This window comes from Hyperolius riggenbachi, chromosome 7 (genome assembly GCF_040937935.1).
Source record: "Hyperolius riggenbachi isolate aHypRig1 chromosome 7, aHypRig1.pri, whole genome shotgun sequence".
Classification (NCBI taxonomy): Eukaryota; Metazoa; Chordata; class Amphibia; order Anura; family Hyperoliidae; genus Hyperolius; species Hyperolius riggenbachi.
In genome coordinates this window covers 128,165,140-128,184,672 of record NC_090652.1, presented here as the reverse complement: position 1 = coordinate 128,184,672, position 19,533 = coordinate 128,165,140, and the positions used below count along the sequence as shown (strand labels likewise).

Sequence of the window (19,533 nt, the reverse complement as noted above, 5' to 3'; positions counted from 1 at the left end):
TTACCTTACCTTACCTTATGATAATCTACATAACCATAATAGTTCTTCTAAGATGGTAATCTTCACAAAACCATGGGAGGAATTAAAATTATTTAGTGAAAGCCTCTAGGTGCTGGTTTAACCTGTTGCTACCGAATTTATTGGAATTCCAGAAAATGACCCAGTACCGTCAAGGTAATGTATTTAAGCTCATTATTTAAGCATCAAAGATAAAGGCAAATAGCAACATTTCTGGAGAACGCCCTCCCTTTGTCTCCTAGGTTAAATTTTCAATAAAATGCCTTTTAGGGCCCTTTTCCACCATCGCGTTTGCGCTGGCCAAATCGTAAAGTCGCAAACCGCTAGCGATTTTACAATCGCTACGGTTTGCTTTTTAACATAGGAATCGCGGTAGGTCATTTCCACTACCGCGATTAGTTTTTGACGGGAACGCGAACGCGCGGCGGAGCGATATTTGCCGCGATTTTGCTATGCAGTGCATAGCATAGCAAAATTGCGGCCGCAAATGTCGGGAAATCAGGCGGAATTGCGATTCAGCAATCGCTAGCGTTCAGCGTGAATGCTAGCGATTGCTAGTGGAAAAGGGCCCTGAAACCACCAGCAAGCAAGAAAGTACTCAAAATAATTTTGATAGTACTTTTTAAACTTCTTTTTGGTACTTTTTCCGTTGCAAATGCCAAAACGTAATTTTAAATATTATATATGCAAGTGTATAAGCCACCCCGTGTATAGGTCGACCCCACAACTTTTGCTCCTGAAAAAAATATAATAACTTGTGACCCGCAGAAAAGCCGACTCTGCAATGTTTCCCCTTAGTCTCCCCCCTGAATGTGGAGCAAAGTGCTTTCCCCCTGTATGTGGTGCACACCTGTTGGGAATTAAAACCTTAGGGCCCTTTTCCACTGCAAAACGCAACAATTTTGATGTGCGTTCTTTGCACGTTTTTTATGCGTTCGCGTTTTCCATTTTCTGGTTGGCAAGTGGCAAGTGTTGTCTTGAAAATAGATACTAGTGATTAAATCAATACACAACGAAAAACACATTTCTATGAGTTTTTCATGCTTTCCTATACTTTACATTGAAAAGCACCATAATCGCACAGACATGCGTTGCATTTTTTTTTTTAAATCGGAACGCACCAGTGGAAAAGGCCACCCAAGATTCTTATTTTAAACAGGCTGCACTTCAGAATCAGCAAACGCATGCGTTTTGCGTTTTTGGCAAAAACGCAGCTAGTGGAAAAGGACCCTTACAGAATCCATCAGTTTACCTGTACTTAAAATTAGAGACAATCATTCCAAAAAAAGTGAACAAATGAATCTGTATCTTCACTGATATTACTGCTTAAGGCCGGATTCACACGATAAGCGCTTTTGTGAGCGCTTGCATTTGATTAGCATTTGCTGAGCGCTTGTTAAAAAATCGCTCCCATTCACTTTCATTAAAATCATTTCATTTCCACGTACATGATCGCGGCAATTGCAGCGATTTTTACTGCAATTTTAATGAAAGTTGTAAGAATCTATACGTAGGTTGCTATAGGCAACAACACTACACCTTCGTTCGGCACCATATCACAGGAAGTGTGATAACTTGACTCTCATCACAGCAAGCAGCATAGGAGATAGAACTTCTTAGGCATCATCACAGTTTCAAGGAGTTTATTCAGTAAACAGATATACAGATCCATGGCTCATCCCTACACAGCGAAGCAATTGTTCTGTAGTAAGTCCTCTTGCATTACAGCTCTTATTTCCATTGCATCGCAACCAGGTTTTCTCTTATGTTCCATCTATACTACATAGCCCGTAGGCCTATATACAGCATACAGTTAGATAATATGACAATACATTACAAATAAAAGTAAAGGGTGGGAGTCATCAGCCAGACTTAGAAGAAGCAGCAGTATTTAGAAGAGCCTCTCTGGAGCCCGTCAGCTGCTTTAATACCAACCACCAAAGAGTTAAATGTGACATCATCTGAGCAGGAACTCATCGCCTGCTATTGGCTGATAAAGCCTCGTGATATAATGACAGGCACGGTCTTTGCTGCGCATGCCCGACCTATCACCTAGTTGTAAGAACTGTCATCTTGTTTTAAAGAGGCCATTTGTTTAATGTTCTTATGAGAATATTTTCATAACAATGGCTCATATTTATGTTGTTCGTCGCCAGCTAGTCTGGCCTCAACACTGGATAAACTCTTTAATCTTGGCTGGTTTTGTGTAAGACACAAAACCATGTTCCAGTGTTTCTAGAAATGCTGCTTAAAGGGAGACTCTGCAAATCCAAGTATTTTGACTAAACTCAGTTAAAGTAACTGAGGCCTACGAATTCAATCATATAATACTTAAATTCTTACAAAAGTGAATGGGAGCAATTTTTTAACAAGCACTCAGCAAGCGCTAATCAAATGCAAGCGCTCACAAAAGCGCTAATAGTGTGGATCGGGCCATAGGATATCCGAGCTGAGTGACTTTAAAAAAGTAATTACCTTACCAGCTGCATAAACCTCCTGGGAAGCGGTCTATGTCCTCCTTTTCTCCCCTTTTTCCTCCAAATGCTTTCTAAACTGTCCGGACCGGGCCCCGGCCCACCCCTGGGTTGGCAGCCTTGACCCAGAAGCAGAAGTCCGAAATTGCTGCCACCCCTGCACAGTTTGCATGGCCATGAGTGAGCCTGTGCAGATATCAAGTCCTCTGTCGCCACATCCTCACTCTCGGCGGTCTCCTGGACATAGTGCACACGTCCTCACATAATTGGCTGTGTAGGGCCCAGTCCGGACAGTTTAGCAAGCACTTGGAGGAAAACAGATGGAAAAGGAGGATGCAGGAGGTTTATGCAGCTAAAAAGGTAATTACTTTTTTTGAAAGTCACTCACCTGAGATATTCTTTAAAGGACATCTTTTGCAAAAATGTTAAAATTTAAAATATATGTAAACTTATACAATTAAGAAGTATATTTCTTCCAGAGTAAAATGAGCCATAAATTACTTTTCTCCTATGTTGCTGTCACTTACAGTGGGTAGTAGAAATCTGACAGAACAACAGGTTTTGGACTAGCCCATCTCCTCATGGAGGGTTCACAGGGATTTCTTTATTTTCAAAATGCACTTAGTGATTGGCAGTAGCTCTGTCCAACTGCCAAAAAATAGTGTACAATGAGCAGGGAGGCTGGTCAGCACCTTTGTATAAATCTTTTTCAGAGAGTGTCTTTATAAAGAATAAAGGCCATGCTGAGAAGCCCCTATGGAGAAATGGACTAGTCCAAAATCTGTCGGTAATGTCAGATTTCTACTACTTACTGTAAGGGACAGCAACATAGGAGAGAAGTAATGTATGGCTCATTTTACTCAGGAAGAAACATACTTCTTATTTGTATGTGTTTTAAATTTTAAGATTTTCGCGACAGTTCCTCTTTAAGGGAGCTCATGAATATTCAGCAACCATGAATATACATTTGATAATCTTTCTGTTCCTATATCTGTGTCCTATTGGCCTCTTACTTGTTAGGCGGCTGCTTTAGGACCCCCTCTGTCCCTTGCTTGTCCTTTGGTAATGAATGTGCACGAACATGGTCATCACACACAGCACATAAGGGAATAGTCTGGCTTGTCAAACTGTTCTAGGACTTCCGCTCTGCACTCTGCACCCACTGAAAGGCAGAGTACATTACATCAATGGAGTGGGCATGCCCCAGCGTCAGAGTGAAAGGCAGAGTACATCACATCAATGGAGTGGGCATGCCCCAGCGTCAGAGTAGGAAAAGCCATTGGGGGAGTGACACAGAAAATTAACGTATAACCACTTCTGTGGCTGAGACAATGAAAAGTCACAGGTAATAAAGATCAGTTAGTCTACGTAAGTATATATTTTTTTAATATAAACATTTCTCTCCCAGAATTCAGCACATTAATGTGGATCTACAAGTGACCAGTAGACAAAGTACGAATAAGTCCACTTTAAAGTATCAGTGCATTTCTGTGCTCATCATTGGAGAGAAAGAAGGAACAGGGACGCATCTGCAGGATAGAACACCTAATTCTGAAGCAGAGAGGAGGGGGTGGAGATGACAAGAAAAGAAGATGTTTGATGGGAAATATGTATTTTACAATATAATCATTGCCCCTCTCTAGCACCTGTTCCCAAGTCTTGAACTGGACATGCACTTTAAAGGGAAGGTCCAAGCAAAAAAAAAAAATGAGTTTCACTTACCTGGGGCTTCTACCAGCCCCATGTAGCCATCCTGTGCCCTCGTAGTCACTCACTGCTGCTCCAGTCCCCCGCTGGCAGCTTTCTGACCTCGGAGGTCAGGGCCAAATTGCGTACATTTTTACACATTCCCGCTAGTGCAGGAACATTAACACATACATTTTTACGCGTTAGTGGTGAAACGCGTAAATTTTTGTTCCTGCACTAGCTGGAATGCGTAAAAATGTATGCAATGTGGCCCTGACCTCCGAGGTCAGAAAGCTGCCAGCGGGGAACTGGAGCAGCAGTGAGTGACTACGAGGGCACAGGATGGCTACATGGGGCTGGTAGAAGCCCCAGGTAAGTGAATCTCATTTTTTTTTTTTGCTTGAACCTTCCCTTTAAATAATGCCTGTTCAATTCTATCTTACAAATCAGCTGGGAAACAGAAAATGCCCTCAGAGACTGTGAGCTTTGCTCCAAAATCCTGGTAATCCATGATGTAAGGTGGCCACACACCATACAATTAATTACGATCGGTTGTCCCGAAAAATCAAAAGCTTTTTTTCATTCGTTCCAGAAATCTGATCAAATTTCTCATCTTTATTCAATAAAAGAAGATCGGGATTGTTGGAGTATTCTGATTATTTTTTATCAAACTGGTATGGTGTGTGGTAGACTGTCAATTACTTGATTTACTGACCCAAGCAATTTTTTTTAAGTTTTCAGTCATTTTTTTCATAATTGGAGAAAAATTGAACATAAGTGTGTGGTACATTGGTCAGATTTTTGAAATGTTACATTCAGAAAGATTGATTGCAATTCTGGAATTGAAAAGATATTTGTAACGGTTGGGTGTCGCAGCTCAGATGTCTGATTATTTGGTGATCTGCAGAATCACCAATAATACTAGTATAGCAGCACAAGGAGCTGGATGTGTGTAGTGCTTGGTGCAACCGTAATTTTAATAGTTTTGCGAGACCTTACCAGAGGTGCTGGTAAGGTACTATCAGTACACCGACTGGATAGATTGGATCAAACCTCCCCAGTGGAGCTGGGAAAGGTACCAACAGAGAGTACAGAAATAGACAGATTGGTCCTTACCAGAGGAGCTGGCAAGGAACTAGTTAACCAGGTAGCAAGAGAAGCTACACTAGACCTTTCCAGTGGAGCTGGAAAGGTATTACAAGTGACTCGGATAGTTTTGGCTAAACCTTCCAGAGAAGCTGGGAAGGTACTATCAGTCACTAAGCAACACCTCACCAGTGGAGCTGGTGAGAGTAATGAATAAATAACGATTGCTCATCAGTGGAGCTGATGAGCCTCAGAACCAATAAAGCTAGGCCCCTTCAGAGGTGCTGGCTGGCACTAGCTGAGACTAATAAAGACTAGGCCCCTTCAGAGGTGCTGGCTGGCACTAGCTAAGACACTGCTAAATACGGCCAGACCTCCGGGGGTTCTGGGAATGTACTAACAGATACGGTAACTGTATAGTTTGGCAAAAACCTTACCAGAGGAGCTGGCAAGGTACTATCAATATGTACAAGACTACAAACCCCAGCAAGCTGGAGATGCAGTTACTGTGGAGATAGAATCTCCTGAGGAGCGGGTGATTCAGACTGTACTGCAACCTAGTGATCATCTAGGGAGCAGGTGTTACAAGCCATACTGCAACTAATGATCACCTAGGGAGCAGGTGATTAAGACTGTACTGCAGCCTAGAGGACACCTGAGGAGCAGATGTTACAAACAATACTGCAACGAATGATCACCTGAGGAGCAGGTGATTAAGACTGTACTGCAGCCTAGTGGACACCTGAGGAGCAGGTGTTTCTACACTAAGAATCCCTCACCAGAGGCTAGGCCCACTGGTGAGGACAGAGTGGTCAGACAGGCAAAGTTCGGCAACAGAGAGGACAGTATCAGTACAGAATCGTGAGGCAAAAGAATAACGGGAAAACAGGCAGAGGTTCAGCAACAAGTCAGATAGGCAGAAGTACAGAATCAATGAGCAGGTGCAAGGTCAGAGTATAGCCAGAATCATACATAGATAATCAATAACAATATAGCAATCTCCTAGTCTAGGTGTGAAGTCCTTGGTTTCAACACCTGGGATCTAGTCTAAGGTCTGAGCGCTAACACTGAATGTATTCACGACAGCAGACAGCGCCAGACTGAAGCCCGGAGGCTTAAGAAGCAGAAGAGACCTCACTGGCACGCCCCCTGCTCACAGCCAATCCGGGGCGCCGTGAGTCTCCTCTGAGGTCAGCTGACCAGCCGGTCAGCTGACGAGCCTCCTCCTAGCATAAAGGTCCTGTCTGTGTGCGCGCCCACGCGAGACAGCGACCCTATGGTAAATAACAGCCCCGTCCTCGGTGTCCCAGACGCCGGCGGGACGGGCAGGGGAACAGAGGCAGCTGCGGCGGCGATGCCGTTCGCCGCAGCTGCACTCGTTACAATATTTAAAAAAAAATTGTATGGTGTGTGGCCACCTTAACTCTAATCATGCTATCTGGATTAGATTGTGCGGGTATATAATACCGCATAACAACACCTGTGAGACCATTTCAATGTTCAAACTATCCATCATTTTTTTAAGAATGGCTGTGTTAAGAAATCCAGTATATTTTGTTTACAGCAGAGCCAAGAAGATGAAGCAACAAAGTGCACAGTCACCAAAACCATAAGAGAATAGAACTTCTTTAATCGACACATCTTCATCACCTCTTTAATCGAATACTTCAAATACTTTGAGCATATGAATTCACAATGAAGATCGGTTTATCCTTGTGGAATGATCCTTCTTACACTCTTTAATCAGCACTTCACACACAGGCTACCTAGCTTCCCACCTTGTTTGAACACAAAGGAAAGCCAGACATCTTCAATGTGAAGTGCCCGCTAAGGAGGTTCTAATCTCTTATGCATTTGGTGAGTATGCATTTCATCAACTCTGATCTGTTTTATCTGTTTTGCAGTCCTTGAGTTCTGCAGTTGTTAACAACTGAGGAGCTTCTGGTTACAGTTATTGCAGTGGCACTGAAATAATTGTAATTCCTGTCTCTTTTCTGGTATGTTGCAGCCTCATGCTAAACTCATTTAATTCAATTTTCCGTCATTGTGCAACATTTTTTATTTATAAGGCACAAAAAACAACAAACAGATGAACATATACCATCATAGGCAGAAGTACAATAATCACAAATATGTCACAACACAGCATAAAAACACTCTTTTTAATTCAGAAAAAAAAATATGCAACTATCCTGAAATGTATTAATCCATAAAAAATGTTAATTACGATTGTGCTTTATACTGAAAAACATAACTTTAACCTCTTGTAACAAAAACAATTTTTAGTAACCTACAAGATTTGAAACATATTACGGTACTTACGTATTTCCCTTACATAGTTACTTCATTACTAGCACTTACATACATTTCATACATGCACACATTAAAAACAAATATTTATTGATAAATGGGAATTATGTTTAGATTAGCCAATGCACATTGTTCTTACTGTTAAAACTTGGCGATATGCAAAACTAACTAATACTTGCCCAGCTTAGCATTATGAAAAATAATTGAGGTAAATGGAGGGCTGGTGGCATCCAATGAATTTTCAATAACGATGCTGCGTTCTAATACTTTGCAGATAAATCCTTGGAAGCAATTAATATGAGAAACGGGGGCAGCAGGCATGTATGGCGAGCTGTACTGATGCTCACTGCTCCCCCCGTCCTCCGTTCTGCCCCTCTGATCATCCTAAATGCTCTCTGTCACCCTCTTTCTGGTCGGGCATCGTTGTGCCTGCGCTGGCCCAGCTGCATGCGCCTTACAGCATGCACTCCCGGTCAAGCATGACATCATAGTGATGTCATGCACAGAGCGCTCCCATCTGTGGTCGCGCGCTGTAGGACACGCGCAGCCGGGCCAGCACAGGTGCAGTAATGCCCGACCAGGTAGAGGGTGTCAGAGGGCATTTAGGAGGATCAGAAGGGCAGAATTGAGAACGGGGGGAGCCGTGAACATCAGGACAGCTCACCATACATGCCTGCCCCCCCCCCCCTTCTCATTTGCATTTGGGCTCTGGTATCCTTTAATACATTGAAAAGTGATGTTTTTAAACAGTTGTGAATATCAGTAAAATAATATATTCTATTGTAAAATTTCCAAAATTGTCTTGAGAAATCAGAGTAAGGCTCCTTGCACACTGCAAATCCGTTTTCCGATTCTGATTCTGATTCCGTTTCTGATTCCGATTTTCCCTGAATACATTCAACAGAAAAACGGATCAAAAAACGCAGCATGCAGTAAAGATTAAAAATCGGAATCGAATGTAAAAAACGATTAAAAAGCGGAATCAGAATCGGAAATGCATGCAGTGTGCAAGAGGCCTAAAAGAGTGGAACACTCTAGACCTTGATTAAAACCCAAACTATGTTGTTTTGATGGTCTGCTGCTATGCATAATAATATTTCTGACTTTCATATAGAATAATAATAATTGCTGCCTTTTATTATCAGAAGAATATAATGAGATGATGGAATTGCATGTTATTTATACCGTAAGAGGAAGTGAAACTTACAGTTGTACTATAATCTAGAGCTAGACCTTCCAGTAAAGTATTAACTAAAATATTATACAGTGCTATGAGAAAGTGTTTGCTCTCTTTTAGATTTCTTATTTTTCTGCATTTTTGACACACGTAACGTTTACCTGAGATGGCAGAAATTGCAGTGTTTATACTTACCTGGGGTGAACGGAGTAATTGGGGAGGATCGTGAGGGAGCCCACGGACTACATGGGGCTGAAGGAAGCCCCAGGTAAGTATAAATACTGCAGTACCAGATATCTCAGGTTTAAGTTAAATGTTCAGATCATCAAACAAATTTAAATATTAGACAAAAATAACCCAGTTAAAGTTAAGATTTTATTTATTAAGGGGGGAAAAAACTATCCAAAACTACACGGCCCTATGTAAAAAAGTAATTGCCCACAAAACCTAATAATTGGTTGTGGCTCCCTTAGCAGCAACAACTACAATCAAGTGTTTGTAATAGGTGACTTATGATAGATGGCAATGAGTCTTTCTCAGCTGTGGAAGAATTTTAGTCTATTCTGTGTTGCAGAATTGTTGTAATTCAGCCATATTGGAGGGTTTCCGAGCATGCAATGCCTTTTTAAGGTCATGCCACAGCATCTCATTTGGATTTAAGTCCAGGCTTTGACTAGGCCCCTCCAAAACCCTAATTTTGGTTTTAAGTAATTCAGATGTGGACTTGCTGGTGTGTTTTAAATCATTGTCCTGCTGCAGAAACCAAGTGTGCTTAAGATTGAGGTAATGAACTGATGGCCAGACATTCTCCTTCATGATTTTTTGGTAGAGAGCAGAATATATAGTTCCATCAATCACAGCAAGTAGTCTAGGTCCTGAAGCAAAGCTGCCCCAGAGTATCATACTATCACCACCATGTTTGGCATGATGATCTTTTTCTGAAATGCGTTACTTTAATGCAAATTGTAATAGGATGCCCGCCTTCCAAAAAGTTAAACTTCTGTTTCATCAGTCCACAGAATATCTGCTGTGTAGCTGCAACCCAAATCACTAGCCGTGCCATGCACACCTAAGGCATTCAGCTGTGTTCTGCAGAAATCTGCAGCATGCCCTTCAGATTTGCACCAAAGTGCAATCTGGATGGCAAGCCACTGAAAAGATAGACAGACTCTCTTTAAGGCCTGAAGAAGGTTTTTTTCCTAAACAAGTCGACGTTGTCGCCTTTCTAAACAATTGCATACTTCATCATATGATTTCTGTGTCTAATAATGGGATGTTGTTTACAAAGATGAATCCAATCCATTTGAAGATTTGTAAAATCTGTTTTTACAAAATAACTTTTTGATACATAAAAAATGTAAGATCATCTTGAAACTTTTTTGTCTCTTCAAAAATATTTTCTGCTATATATCCTTGTTCTCACATGGTAGGCACAGATCATGCAGCATTGCGGTGATTAGACTACTTCCATCGCACCACATCATGTTGCATTAAGTGTATAAGTTTACATAGACTTACATTAACTTATAGGGCTCTTGCAGTAAAATAGCTTACCACAATGCCACAGTGTAAAAGGGACCTTAGATATATTCGCGGGACATCTTCCAGTTTCTCATACTTAAAAAAAAGAATAAAGGGCATGACAGCATTACTTATTACATGGAGTGGGGAAAGGTCAGAAGACCACAAGCATTAATCTCTCTATGCTATTGTAACGATTGGTGTCAGCAAATACAGAGCTCTGATTATTTGGTGATCTGCAGTATCACCAAATAATGCAGATACTATATCTGATTATATGGTGATCTTCAGAATCACCAATAATACAAATATAGCAGCACTAAGGAAATATCGTGACCTTAGTCACACTTTATTCCACTGAGTGTAGGGATTGGTGCAAACACTAAGTATTGATAGGTTTAGCCACACCTCACCAGAGAAGCTGGTGGGTACTAACAGTACGGAGCCCCTCACCAGAGACAAGGGCTCCCTGGTGAGAGTAGAGAGGTCAGACTAATCGATTCGGCAACAGACAGGCAGATCAGGTACAAATACAGAAGGCAGAGGCATAACGATATTCAGGCAGGGTTAGCAACAAGATCAGATGGGCAAAGGTACAGAATCAGAGAGCAGAGATTGGTCAGAGCAAGCCAGAGTCATACACAGAAAATAACACAGTAATAAAGTCACTAAATAGCTATTGAATAATTCCTATCTTGTGCGAAATCCCCGGTTTCCTCCCAGATCAAAGCACACTGGAACTATCTAAGGTCTGAGCGCTAACACGAGGTATTCTCAACAGCAGACAAGTTGCGACTGACTCCTCCGGGCTTAAGAGCCCGAGGAGACCCTGAGGCACACCCTCCTACGCCCAGCCAATCAGCAGCAGCGGACGCCTGGCGTGATGTCAACCGACCCGCAGGTCAGCTGATGCTCCTCCTTGCCGCATAAAGGTCGCGACGGTGCGCGCGCGCACGCATCAATGCGACCCTATGTGCAGATGATAGACCCATCCTCGGCGTGCTAGACGCCCGAGGCACGGGAGTACCGTTCGTTAGGAAGGTAGAGGCAGCTGCGGTGGCAGCGTGGTTCGCCGCAGCTGCCTCCTTACTATTTATTACAGCTATAAAATGACGTACTAAACCAGCATTTCCCATAGACACGGTTATTAAAATTTTCACTATACTATTGTACTGTTCTGGACTGGAATTTTACAAAACAGTATTGCTATAATTTTTTTTCCCCACAAACATGATATTGCTGCTGGCAGTTGTAACTGCTAATCCTGTTCACTGCCAAATGTCTCATTAAAACAGTGGCCCATCAGACAATGGCCACAATTCACTAAGCTTATCTCCTGTCTTTAATAACGTTTCTAGAGTTATCACCATGGTGATGAGGCATGTAGTATTCATGAAACATTTTACCTCAGGCAAACCTAAAGTTAACTCTTCTGTCTTTAAGTTAACTCTTCGATCCTTAAAATAACTCCAGAATTCTAAAGTTAAAGACAGGCTGTTAATTAACTGCGATTGAAAATAACTACAGAGGAGGTAACTTAACTACAGATGAGGTAATTTAACTATAGAGGAGGTAACTTAAGGAATGAAGAGTTAAGATAACTCTCTCACTGTGTGGAGGTAAGTTTTCTCTTGCCTTATTATCTCCAGCATGATGTTAGGGAATTGAGGCCAGTGGCCTCAATTCACTAACATCATGCTGGAGATAATAAGACAAGAGAAAACTAACCACCACACATCAATCTTGCCTTATTAAGGTGTAGAGATACGTTTTCACAGTGAGAGAGTTATCTTATCATTTCTGTCCCTAAGTTACCTCCTTTGTAGTTATTTTCACATGCAGTTAATTAACCGCTTGTCTTTAACTTTAGAATTCTGGAGTTATTTTAAGGATTGAAGAGTTAACTTTAGAGATCTCACCTTAACTTAAAGACAGAAGAGTTAACTTTAGGTTTGCCTGAGGTAAATTGTTTCCTGAATATACATGCATTATCACTATGGTGATAACTCTAGAAACAGTATTAAAGACAGGAGATAAGCTTAGTGAATTGAGGCATTGTTATCACATGTGATTACATACAGTATCATTTGCTTAGAAGAACTAATAAATAATACTCACTTTTGGTATGCCATGAGCCAGTGAACAGTATTGCTCTGAGCCTGTTACCTTCGTGCCACTGGACTTTTTTAAACCATTAAAAATACAATACTTTAATATAGTTAAACCCATGAAAATACAACAGTCTGGTGCTCACGGAAATCATGGACCATGCTACCATGCCTCTTTCTCATTGACAACATCCAACTAGAGATTGAATATCCTGCAATTTACAAAACAAACTTCTTTTATTCTGAAGCAAAATGTAGCTCAGGGATTTATTATAAGCTGTGATAAATAGAAATTGCCCCACAGGGACAATACTTGCTCTTGTAAATAAAAATGATCTTAATGATTCTCGTAAAATTCTGTGATCCTGAATTATTGTTAAATATACTTGTAGCTCTATGGAACAATATCCTTAGATTCCCTAATGAAATCACTGGCTTCATTGTTGTTTAGGTACAACTTAACCACTTCAGCCTACAGGCCCTTTTACCCTTAACGCCAAAAGACATTTTCACCTGCCAGCGCTCCTGTGTGGTGTGTAATTTAACTTTTCGCCACTACATAGTTATTTTTTTTTAAAGATGGTGCTAGAAACACTACAGTGGCTTACCAGGAAGTGTTTACATTTTGTTTTTTACTTTATTTATGAATGTACATGGCCCCTGACAAAAGAGCAGGAAAGTCTGGCACTATGAGTTAATTGTATCCAAAAAAGTGTGCTGGTGCGTCGTGCAGCTTGTGAGCAAAAGGCCAGGCAAATGACAGTTCTGTATAAATGCAAAGCAATACTTATCAGGCTCAATAATCTAGAGTGAAGAAAGCGGCATTGGGTTCCTATGGTGCACAGTCTAATGACCGTTTTGCAGGAGGTATTCCTGGCTTCTTTTGAGCCTGGGAGAGTTTATAGAAAACACTGGACTGCCTGACAGGCATGGTGTAAAGTACCGCAATGTCACAGGAAATAAAAAACCTACCTGTAGGGACAGAGACACGGTTCAGTTTCATGATCAAGTCGAGAGAATCTCTGATGTAAGAATCCAAATAAATGACGAAGTCCTGTAGAAAAAAAATAAATTAAAAAAAGCACAACACTTTCCCATCAAGCCAGTGATTCCTGAAACAATGGATCCTTCTGGTGGTTTAGTCCTGTTTTTGTGTACCTTTGGCAAAAGATAGAATAGTAAGGACTACTGGTTTCCTTACCATAAAAAAAATTTTTTCTCATTATGAAATGAATCCATTTTCCTTGGCAGTGTCCAGAATGTGGTCCAAATCCCTCTTGAAAGTGTCTGTAGGATTAGCTCAAAGTATGCTTTAATATTTTTTTGTGCTTAAGCTGTCGGTAAGCTTTACTCACATAATCATCAACTTTCCACAATACCACATTGCCACCCTTGCCAGCCTCAGGTATGATAACATTGCCAAGTCACTTAGAGCCCTATGGTCACCAGCTGCTAAATTCTGGTCTCTACCCACAAGAGGTCATAATCGTTCAATATCCTTGATCACAAGATCAACAAATACCTTAATTGGTGGGTAGAACTTTTTGGCCACAAGATGACGGAGGCACCAGGCTTAGACACTGGATAAACAGATACATAGTCAAATTTATTTAACATAAAAGAACAAATAAATTAATTAAAAAAAGCCTGCAGCAGTGATCAGATGCCACCAACAGAAAGCTCTGTAAGTGGCAACAAAAGGAGGAAAAATTCATTTGCGTGCTAAGATGTATGGCTCTGCAGTGAGCTGTTAAATCTGCAGTGCAACGGAATTGTAAAAAATAGCCTGGTCACTAGTGAGGTGGGGTGTAAGCCTGTGGTCCTTAAGTGGTTAAATCAACATATTGCACTACTGGGGCTCTTGGTTTCTGTCTTATTTCTACAAGATGGCACCACACTTAGTTCCAGTAGCAAGTGTATTTGTCTACTTTTACTTTGTTAATAATGCTGGCGTCTTGCTGGCATTGGCTTTCATTCATCACAGGCACTGTTTTTGGGAAAAAGCTGTTCCCATTAACTGATAATGGAACAGCGGAATTGCGATGGAAACAATTGGCGCGGTGATCAGGAACGTTGAGGTAAACAAACAAATATGCATATCTACGCCCCTGGTGCTGAGGTGAAGTCCACAGGGGCATAGATATTCATAGCAGCGGTCGGGAACCAGTTAAACATTTTTATTTCCTTTATTTTAAACAATGTGACAACCATGTTTATTATTTTAAATTGTTTGTTCTACTGATGGCAGATGGTGGTAAAGTTATTCATATTTTTCTATGAAAAGAAGGTCAGTATCCATTTCTTTCCCTAAAGGTCTTCTGGGAATGGTGGCTCACATGATGTACACTCAAGTCCTTCAAGTCACAGTAAGTTTAGGACCTGAGGACTGGAGACCCCATTCATGGGATTATGGATGGTCCTTCTGGTAGGTATTACTGTATTTCCTTCAAACATTTATAAAGTCTCATCTATCACACAATGGGCTGTATTCATAGAAGTTTGATTAAGTTCATAATACATGGACAGCACAAGTAGTACTGGATGTTACGCATATTATGTAATGCATTATTTAGTTTGCTTGACGCCCAATAAAATTTACATGAGCTGTTTGCACACATATATTTTTACCAATTTTTTGTGAATACACCCAATGAACCATTGTTTACCCTCTGACCCTAACCTTTATTCCTCCCATACCTCTTCTGTTTATCCCATAACACACCTGTGCTCTTTACTGTCTGTCCTGTGTTTTCATCCTTTAACAATCCATAGTACACCTACATAGGGCTGTTTCATTGTAACGTGTTGCATTTTTGAAAATGCGTATGTACCGTATTTTTCGGAATAGAAGACGCTTCGCATATAAGACGCACCTAGATTTAGAGGGCAAAAATCAGGGGAAAAAATAAACTAAATCTAGGTGCATCTATAGTGCAGGGGCGACTTATGGACCTTTAAACCCCCCAAAACCGTCTCTATCTAAGCCACACTGCCCATCTACACTAAATCCTGCTACACTACACTTCACTTACCCCTGCTGCCCCCACCAACTACACTTCACTTCACTAACCCCTGCTACCACCACCAAGTACACTACACTACACTTCACTAACTAACCCCTGCAGCCAACCCAAACCACACTACACTACACTTCACTAACTAAATCCTGCAGCCAACACATACTACACTACACTGCACCCCTGCTGCATCTCAACTGATCCTGCAGTGGCAAACCTCTCCTCCTCTGCCTGACTGCCGTTATCTGAGAGTCATCCGATGGTCCCAGCTGCGATCATCTGAGGGTCCCAGCCATCCCATTCAGTTTCCCGGCACTTGAGTGTTCCAGCCGCTGGATCTTCTTCGCTGCAGACGGCAGCCATGCGGTAAACATGCGCTGCTGCCCCGCCGCCATCCTCCATAGTAACGGCGTCCTCTTCGTAGTTACAGTGCCCCCTTCTGTGTGACCAGCGACGCATGTGCGCCAGGGTCACCCATGACGTCAGGCGCACGTGCACCGCTCGTCACACAGAAGGGGGCACTGTAACTACGAAGAGAACGCTGTTACTATGGAGGATGTCAGCAGGGCGGCAGCGCGTGTTTACCACATGGCTGCAGTCTGCAGTGAAGAAGATCTGGCGGCTAGGACATTCAAGAGCCAGGAAACTTGATGGGATGGCTGGGACCTGCAGATGACCGCAGCTGGGACCCTCGGATGACCCTCGGATAGCGGCAGTCAGGCGGAAGAGGAGAGGATTGTGGCGGCAGAATTCGGTAAGTATGTTTTGGTGCTAAGATACCGTACGTTTAGAATATAAGATGCACCCACTTTTCCCCCCTAGTTTTGGGGAAAAAAAAGTGTGTCTTATATTCAGAAAAATACGGCAATTTTCATGCACACAAATATGCTGTGTTTACATGTTTTTCCTATTCATAGCTATGAATGGTGGGAAGGGGAGGGGGGGGGGGATTCATGTGCTTTTGGCAAACTTGAAGCCTTTAGAGATCTTAAAAAAACACAATGCAATACATGAAATGCGTAGGTTTAAATGGTACCATCTATATGGTGCTTATTTTTAAAAAAATGCATACCAAAACATATGGGGGTTGATTCACTATAACAAATAGCGGGCCTTATCAGAGTTAACATGCCTTATAAGAGCTAATACACCTTATCAGAATTAGCGCACCTTATCAGAGTAGCATAGCGAGTGCTACGAACTTGTGCCTGCTACTTGGCAATGACGAGAGCTCCACTTGTCCTGCCCTGAGCCACTGCGGGTCCAATCACTTTAAAGGACACTATCTCTGCACTATGATTGGCCCAATAGGCTGCCTGTCACTTGACAGGAAACTTGACAGGCAGCCTATTGGGCCAATCAAAGTGCGGGCATAATGTCCTTTAAAGTGATTGGACCTGCAGGCACTCAGGGAAGGAAGAGTGGAGCTCTCGTCATTGCCAATTAGCAGGCATAAGTTCGTAGCGCTACTATAGGGTGTGTTAACTCTGATAAGATGTGTTAACTCTGATAAGGCATGCTATTTGTTATAGTGAATCAATCTCGTAGTGTCAAAAAGCTCTCACTAATATCTGTGTTAACCTTCATTCACCCTCCATGTCTGGCAGCTTATTTAAAATGACCTGATGTCCATGATATGTGTAGTTATGGGAAAGCATTTGATGTGATATATTTGTTACTAGGGTTGTTTAATCAACTCAAAATGCAGGATTTGGATTAGATCTGGATAGCAGGTGATTTCATTTGAAAGGAGTGACTATGTTTTAGAACATAGCTCTAAACATGGGGCATATCTATTGATTCTCTACCACAGAAGGAGGTGCAAAACAGGGACATTGTGAAACAGGATTAATGTAGCTGCACAGATTACAAGATTTATCTATAAATGTACCCCCAGCTGCTCTGAAATAGCACAGCAGACAAGTAAAAAATAAATATACTTGACACAAATCACTCTACACAAATGCACATTTTAGTATATAAAGTCACAATACTAACACCAAATCTGCCATGGACAATCTGTCCAGAATTCTGGGTACAGTAGACACAACACCAGAGGAAAATGTTAAATAAGGAGCAACTGGTGTATAGTAGAAATGTTTTTATTTTGTCATGGACTTGATTGACAGATGTTTGCCTATTAGGGTGGTGTAGTTTGTTACACTATAGGATAGGGATTTCACTTATTTGATTTTTTTGAGTATTTAATAACGAGGTGGCATCAGTGTTATAAACCAGTATGTAGAATATTTTCAGAACTATCATAACAGACAATTTAGCTGCCAAAAGCCTTTATCTATGCATGTTTTGACACATTTGATGTGTTTGTGATGTGAAGTTAAAACATTTCTACACTGGCAGAACAGTGTCTTTGGCATTATTTCTATAAAGCGTAAAGTCCCTGGGCCTATGGAGCATTCTGCATACTACAGCAATCAGCAAGTGACCTTTCTAAATATTGATGCATGGAGCTGCTCTGTGAACTGTGTCAAACCAAGCACGGTGACCATATAGAAAAATGAATCTAAAGCCTTTATGAAAATGTCAGAACACAATTGGTACTTGTCGTTATTTATACATTCATTTCAGCGTATACTTTCTGCATGTTTAGTTTATGTATTATGCCTGCTGGAAAAAACATTATGTAGTATAATGCAAGACCAATAAGCAATATAAAGTGATCTGTCGCAACATCGCAAAAATTGTGTTCTCGATTTCTGTACAAAAATAAAAAGTATTGCTGAAGTCACATATTGGCCCTAAATTCACCTTTTCTCCTGAGTTTTCTCCCATGTGATATTTTCACACCTCTTTGCCAATATGCAATTAATTTTTTCTCCTTAGTTTTCTCCTAGGTATTATTTTAAAAAATGTAAACCACCGACAAGCAAGAAAATACTCAAAAAAAATTTAAAAGTACTTTTTCACCCACTTCTCTGTACTTTTTCAGTTGCTAAGTGCTGAAACGACCACCAGCAAGCAAGGAAATACTAGAATAATTTTCATAGGTCTTTTTCACCAACTTTTGGGTACTTTTTCAATTGTAAAATGCTGAAAAGTTATTTTAAAGAAAAGCTGAAAATTATCTCCTAGACCTAGAAGATAACTCAGGGGAAAGGTGAATTGCATATGGGCCTCTGTTTAATTACTAGCTGTTCACACACCATCGCTATGACTTGATTTTAGTGATGGCTGAAGTGCTCACTAGCAAATATTGGTGGCTGTATTATAACCTTCCATTTTATACTGAAGATCTTTCTTTACGAAGTGCTGTAGGCTCTAATAATTGTAGTAATTATATGAAAATATATTTAAGAAATAATAAGGTTATTACTTAGTGATTAAATGGTTGTTATTTGCTGCAAATCTTTTCTCATTAACAGCAGTACTTAAGCATGGTCTTTATTTTAATTAGTATTTGACTATTGAAGCATCAGCATATTTTTTTAACTTCAGTAGTTTTAGTAAAAATACATTACTAACAGTTTCTGTATAAATTATCTTTCAGAAAATAAAAACTAATTTATTAAAGTACATATCTCTCAAGCAAAAAAGGAAATGATATTTGTAGTGTGGCCCTACTTGCACGTAATGCTGAGTGCTATTGGGGGAATTTTCACCCGGATCAGTAGCCAAATGTCTAGGAATATTATGCTCAAAGCAAAGTACCCAAGAAAAAAAATAAATAGATTTTTAAACAAATCAGGGAAAACAAAACCATTAGCAAAATTACACTTGCATCTCATTACAAGATATACTGTATTTTACTAAGTAGGTGAAAGTAGGTGGAAACCAGGATAGTGCTGGAACAAGGCGACTTTAACCCAAGTAAACAGCAAAGGAAGGATGGAAGTTCCGCACAAAATCCTATGTAGAATTTCGTCCCAATTTTATTGAATATAAAAGCTGAACAGCCTGGCAGCTGACATGTTTTGGACACGCAGGTCCTTAATCATAGCAACATTCCATATATTTTACTTAACAGCAGTCTTAGGGTGACCATACATTTAGCGATTTGGCTGTATCATCGACCATTTAATTTGATCATTTTATAGAATTAAGAGAGAATCAAGTGTGTTTCAGTATCCCCAATCGATTGAAATCGGCTGATATCATGTCGTATTGACCAGCTTAGT

At 40.8% G+C, this 19,533-nt stretch overlaps 1 protein-coding gene across 1 annotated transcript in view; it reads left to right on the top strand.

Annotated features, from left to right (window-relative positions):
- Nucleotides 1-19,533, top strand: part of GSG1L (GSG1 like) — a 148,983-nt gene that overhangs the window by 117,898 nt on the left and 11,552 nt on the right. The window contains exon 3 of the mRNA XM_068246825.1: nucleotides 14,694-14,805. Within this exon, the coding sequence (XP_068102926.1) occupies nucleotides 14,694-14,805 (112 nt within the window). The remainder of the gene's footprint in view (nucleotides 1-14,693; nucleotides 14,806-19,533) is intronic.